Source organism: Centruroides sculpturatus, unplaced genomic scaffold (genome assembly GCF_000671375.1).
Source record: "Centruroides sculpturatus isolate CEXI.00-Female unplaced genomic scaffold, Cexi_2.0 scaffold665, whole genome shotgun sequence".
Lineage (NCBI taxonomy): Eukaryota > Metazoa > Arthropoda > Arachnida > Scorpiones > Buthidae > Centruroides > Centruroides sculpturatus.
Genome location: NW_019385266.1, coordinates 21888 through 28869, shown reverse-complemented (window position 1 = coordinate 28869; position 6982 = coordinate 21888). Strand labels below are relative to the sequence as shown.

The following is a 6982-nucleotide window of genomic DNA, read 5'->3' as shown; positions in this document are numbered from 1 at the left end:
ACAGCGAAAAGCTAGAAAATTGTGGAGAGAAAAAGCAAAGAATCGTAGATGTCTTTTAGCACTTCAAGTCATAAGTAATGAATCCTCAACCCTTCCTAGTTCGGATAATGAAGACCCACTGCTACTACCACCTCCTCAGAATGAAGATATTAACAGGCTGCTTGAAAATAAACAGTCTGATAATTTAATAATTATAAAATGAATAAATAAAGTTGATTCTTAAAAAAAAGTCTATTTTCTTTCATAAAGCAATGTTAAAGTCTCTCTCTCCCCTGTTCATAAAGTATCCTACCCTGTACACCTAGTCTCCCCCCTGTATTGAGTATCTCCCCTGGTCATTCATAAAACAAGATAAAATAAATAAATTGACTAGCCGCCTTGCAGATATGCACAAATTAGTTATTTCAATAAAAATGTTACATATTTAGATTAAATTTCTAACATTTATGTCGTGGCCACATCTCTTAACCAGTGAGTACCTCTTAACTTAGAATGACCCATATACAGATTTTAGCTACGCTGCTACAGACGTTATACTAAGTTTGTCGTTACATTCAATGACGTTATAATTGAATTAAACTGGATATTAGTTGTGCAAAATAAAAAAATAATTTCAGACAATACAATAGCCACGATTATTTATTTCAAGAACTGAAAAATTTCGTTACTCATTAACAAAAATTCGACTCAGGCCAACACGCAATGGATAGAAATTTCGACATAAATAGGTTAAATTCACCAAAAATGCATCGTGGACGACAGTGCAAACATGGCCGGCAAAATCTGAATGATCGCGCTGAAAACTAGAGATACTGAAAAAAATTGGAAAATGAGAATGAGACTCGCTTGAATGTCAAAGTAATTCCGCTTAGTAGTGAGTCTCTGAGATATAGTCTTGTCCCAAATACGGCTATGTTGTTTTACTTATTGATAGTAAAATTAGCTTTTTAAACATTAACTTATTTTAAACATTTGAATTTTATGTTTACTCACCTGGTTTGCAACTTGTCCTGTAATTCCATACCACTTACCACTTATATCTTGATATCCAAGGGCTTTTTTTATCGGGTGCACTATAATGTAACTATTTAAATATCACAATTAAATATATGCAAAATAACTAAACTGAAAAACATAATTTTATGTCTTATAATTTATATTTTTTTGAAATATATTTTTTTAAACTAAGATTAAAATGTTTTAATTTAACATCATATAACAAGATAAAAGTATAATACTATGAGTTAATCGAACCCATAGTTTTAGAGCTGAAATGTACATATATGCATTCAATATAATATTTAGTTAAAAAGTATGTAGAAATAAATATATATTTGAATGATAGATTTGTGAAAACTGCAGTTTTCTTAGGTGAATTAGAATATTCAGGAATAATATGAAGTGTATATAAACCATACAGTTTGACTAATATATTTAATTAAAAATATCAAATCTGTTTAATTACTCGAAGTCACATTTTATATCTTGCCAGCTATAAGCAGCTTTTATTTTTGTTTAATTTGTTGTTTTCGTGTTCTAAAATTCTTTTTTTTATTGCACTAATTTTTATGTTGATTCCACTGTAAGAAATGCATAGAAATATCAGCCAACATAGTGTTGTTTGCAAATGTCATGTTGTTTCATAGGATATTTATTCCATATTTATGTTTTTATACATTGATTATAGTAGTATAGATCAGATACACTCTTTTGTTATAAAATTAATTTGTATAAGAATTTAATATAAAGTAATGATACAAACTGGTTTATAAAAAATAAAACAATGATAAAACTTAAATTAAGTATTTCATAATTTTTCAAAATTGCGTTCTCTACTGTATAGTCTGTATTGTAATCTAATTCGTGAAGACCCCACATAATGTTCTTTGTTAATCACAACTAATAAACATGTGTACCATTCATCATTAATGATGTTAGAAATATGTGTGTTATAGCAATATATTTTTTTATCTGTAGATAGTAAACGTATGGTTGTTAGAGTTTAAAAAACGATTGGCTGTTGGTTTTAAAAACCGGCTAGTATTTCATATAAATTACTTTTTTAAACAGAACTAGTTTGATATTTAAGCTACAATCGTGGGGATGTATGGTTTCGTGGTTATATATGGCAACTATAAAAATTATTTTGCCTGTCCAATTTTATATAGATTTTTGAATGCTTGTGTTTCTGCAGTGAAAAATTTCTCTTTCGATGTTCCTGATAATTTTCTATTTATACTCTGTTATTATAAAGTCAAAGACATTTGGAAAAGTGAAGGGAAATGCCGTTTTATAATTGTTAACAAGGATGAAGGAATTAATAATAGTTGTATTATGTAAAGAGTAGTTTGAGCTATTGCTATTTTTATTTTTAGATTATTTCCTGAAATACAGCAATCTGTTTCATATCATGAAGTGTAGATAATATAACAACTAGAATTACAATATTTATATTTCTGTATAAAATTATTTTTGATAGCTATTAGATTTGTTGTACAACAATCATCTAAAGATAGGTATTTGTGTTTTTCTTATACAGACTTTTTGTAAAGCCTACATATTAATAGATCGTAGTGAAAGCTGCTACATTTAACCCTCCAAGTTTTTTTTGCAAATTTCCATGTTTCCAGACAGCCTGAATTCAAAAAGTAGAAAAACAAATTACGTAGATGTATGTTTTGTGTTTGAATATCAATGTGTGCTTTTGTGTGTTTGCATCTATTTCACTTAATATAACAGGATCAGGTAAAGATTCAGTGAATAAATTTATCACAGCAGCTTGGACAAGAGGTATTAATGTTACTAAATTTTGTTAGTGTTGAGTAGAGTTCAAATTATTCAAAATTTACTTCTTAGTATTTAGTGTTTTTTTTAATAAAACTTTTTATAACTTACAAAATTATGGGTTTTGCAATTTATAACAATTCAAAGCATAAAATTTTTTTGATTTTCTTTTTGAAACCGTGTCCTGTTTTATATTTGTGTCGTAGTATGTAGTAAACACAATACTAGTGTTTACTACAACACAAACATAAAACTTTTCATAACACAGTATCACAACAGACGGCGCCACACGCAATTTTAGTTATTTAATAAGATGAATTATATAAAAGTTATTTTTAGTATAATGTTTTATAACAGCCAGGAAAGTTAGGGGAGATCGGGGCAAGATCGGCATGTTAAGCTTTACTTAAATTTTGTGTAATAAATACTGCTGTAAACTGAAAAAAAAGCGTTGAATATNACTTACCATGATGTCTTTCCACACAAAAAATCCTTTGTATGTTCCGCATGAGAACTCTCCGTTGCGGACAAAAACAGCAAGTTCCTGAAAATCTCTTGGAACAGACTCAGTTAAAGGACATGTCATAAAAGACATTAACGCCCCACTGTAACCGGATATCAAAACAAGAATCGATAACCACCAAATTCCTATCATGAATCTAGACGCGAACCTTTGTACTTTGTCTAGATTCAATCCTAAATGGAATTCAATAGAAGTTTTCTATATAAAACTTAAGATTTGTGTTATGTCATAATTAAAGTGTTTTACCTTCGCCAAGAAATGTACAAATTAAATTCCAAAATACTGTACATATAGTCCATTGTTTTCCTGTGTTATCAACGATAAAGTCTTTCTTTAGCACTTTGTATAGCGTTAGTCCAAATATCAATACAATAGAAAATATAGCTATCCAAACCTGATTACATGAAATAAAACTTTATGTTTGAGTTTTAGTTATAGTTTAACACTTGTTATTGTTACTTACATTTAAACTAAAAGGCTTCGTAACAGAATTCCAATCAAAAATCTTATCTGGAGCTTTAATAATAAAAACTACAGGGTAAAAAGTAAAAACTGACGTGAAATCCATTGCAGAAAAGCGTTCGTAGTTGATGCCAACAGGTACAAAAGCCAGATCTGCTTCCTAAATAAAAAAATAATTACAAAAGCTATAGTCATAATAAATGTATTGATATTGTAAGATACTAACTTTTTTTCTACTTAATCTATTTGAAACTTAAAAAATTAATTTTGTGAATATTTTATCTCAAATATATTTAATATGAATGGAGTTTTTGCAGGTAAAATGATTACGTTACCAGGTATTAATAATTACCTTTTTATATGATTTTGTAAAAATATTATATACAGTTTATATAGAATGTTCTATTAGTGTCTCTTAAAACTTTTTACCAGAAACTTCAATTAACAAGCAGTGGAACGATTAAGTAAAAAGTAAATGAGGATTATGTATAAATTTTCAAAATATGCAGCAAAAAATTAAAAAGGAATTTAGACGTTATGCATTATTTATGGTGGTTAAAAATCTCGTATATACATCACTACAAACCAAATGTTTAAATGTCACATTAAGACTAAAGATTTGGTAGCCCCGTGCAATTTCCAGCCGTGCAGGCGACCACAACTGCAACAAGCGTGACTCGTGAACGTCTTATCGTGGTCAAACATTGTTCGCTTACGTTGCAACATGGAAAAACGTGACCTTATAATCCAGGGATGGGCAAGCAAAAGTTCAGTGGGAGCGAAAATGTAGGTTTTTCAAAATGCATGAGAGTCGCAGTTCTGTACGTTTTTATTGTGTATTGCATTTCTGTACCGCGATTTACAAACAAATATTAAATTTTTTGTAATATACAAATTTTCACAAAATTGTAGAAATAAAATTGTAAAAATAATAATAAACAGCAGAAAATAACACTTTCAGAAATAGCTGCATATAACTCAAAGAAAGCTGCATTTGCTCATGTCTGCTATAAACCAATAAAATAACAATAGTTTATATTTGATTACTTTCGTAAGTTTATTTACATTCTATGTCCTATTTCAGAGTATTTGCCATATTTTAGCTACATATCTTTTTTCTAATCGCGGTTGCACTCGCGCTGGTATTCAAAAGGGGTTTACTAGTTTACGGAAATAGCTGTCGCGGTTGCAGTTGCCTGCGCAGCTGAAATTTGCATAATATGACCACGATGTAAACAGAAAAAAGAAACAGCTGGGGTTAATATGGGGTGAAGAAAAATAGGAACAGCTTACGTAATTTTAAGGGTAATGAAAAAACACAATGTATATATACTTTATGAAGAGAGAGTGACACGTGTATTCAATTTAATTATACTCATTACGTAAACTATTGTACTTTCTGAAACTGATAATTTACACTATATATAATAGTAATACGTTCTCATTTTTTTGACCTTCTGCATTTGTTATTATTGTGTTATATGGGTCATCAGCGTAAAAAAGTGTGTAAAATTTTTATTTCTGATACGGGACTGCTAAAAATATTTTTTAAAATTTAATTAGAAGCTAAAAAAGCGAAGGAGATAGCTTTTTTCATTGTCGATTATCCTGATATGCTTTAATTACTTTAAAAATTGTGTCTTTTGATAGTTATATTTCAATATACATTTCCATCAAATAAAGTTTTCCATAAAATATTTATTATAAAATAAATTTGACCTTGTCCAAAATATTAACTATATTCAATTCAAAATGAGAAAATAATTTATAAAATGGTAAATTGTATTTAAAAAAAATATATTTTAAAGTAAATGTTTAGTTTGTGGAGGATATATTTTTTAATTATATTCAAACTATGCCTTTTAATATTTTAATAATGTATATCTGTGATTTTTTTTCATTTGCATACTAACACATTGTTTTTGTGGTCTATTTCGTGTTTGGATATAACTATACATTGGTTATCACTCAATGAAACAGTGACTGACATGGCATCTCTAATCATATACATTCATTACGCTATATAACTCGAGTTGATTTTTGACAACTGTTAATGTGCTGGGATGCATTGTTTAATTGTTAAATTGGAATGATAATATATTTACATTAATGTGCCTAGTTTTCGTGGCTTAGTCAAATTATCTGTTTAGGATTTTTACATATTTGACAAGACTATTTTTTGTTTATACGAGCGTTCGGCCCGATTTTCTTACCAGCATAGAAGTATGAAAGAATACATGTCGAGAGTTGATATTTGGCACAGAATATTAGGTGCCCAAATCATTTGAGCATAAAAAATCCAGACTCGTAGTTAGTCAGGGGACCGAGAATTTAGTCAAAATAAAATGGCGACTATTTTCTACAAACAGGCAAAACAGCTACCTCACCCCACCCTAGTCAGGCAGGGGAGATTACCACCCACATTCATTTTAAGAAGTGAACTCTGACTTCAAGACTGAACACGTAGTTTCTTCTATGTTAAATAAAATTTGTAATTTAATTTTGTAAATTTGGGAGTGCTTCAAATATGACATTAAAACGGTTTTATGTCGTTACAAGTGGGTTTTTTTAACATTATCTAATATAGTAAAAACGTGAGACCGAAACAAATTTGACGTGTAGGATAGAGGGCGCCACTACTTGACATTCGCCCTTTGACCTCACTTTGTTCCTAATCTCTAACCAGTGATGCCAGATTGGGCTACAAGTAGCGGATTGGGCTACTTTTTAAGTGCTCTCGCTACAAAAATTTCAAATTGGGCGACACGCTACTTTTTGGGCTAGTGATAATTATCTTCAGGCTACAAATCTTAAAAATACGCTACTTTTTTATTTTCATATATAAAATCGCAAAACGTTTATTGTATTATACAAAAATAATAAAGTTTTATTTAATTTCATTACACTTAAGTATATAAATAAAGTTGCAACGTTTAACAAAGATTAAGATACTTTGCTTTCGTTTTCCATCAGTCGTTCGCTCCAGTAGATAATCCACAACTTCACAAGCACGGAGGCGACATTGCTTGTGAAATTGTGGATTGTCTACTACAAGCATTATGCTGTTGGAATTGCCAATTTTCTCTCCCAATAAGTGATCCAAAAGTTATTAAATTTTGATACAACAGTTCTTGATACAATGGAAAAGGATGGCCTTAAAACTGAAAAGAAAAGCCGCAGTCGCTAAGTCTCTAAGTTCAAAAAATGAATCGC

At 29.6% G+C, this 6982-nt stretch overlaps 1 protein-coding gene across 1 annotated transcript; it reads right to left on the bottom strand.

Moving 5' to 3' along the window:
* Positions 1-2560: 2560 nt before the first annotated feature.
* Positions 2561-3929, bottom strand: LOC111636872 (ionotropic receptor 93a-like; the record flags this gene model as incomplete). Its single annotated transcript, XM_023382265.1, has 4 exons — positions 2561-2635; positions 3251-3480; positions 3554-3701; positions 3771-3929. Coding segments are annotated over 4 exons (612 nt in total), but the record flags the coding sequence as incomplete, so codon positions are not given.
* Positions 3930-6982: the final 3053 nt, after the last annotated feature.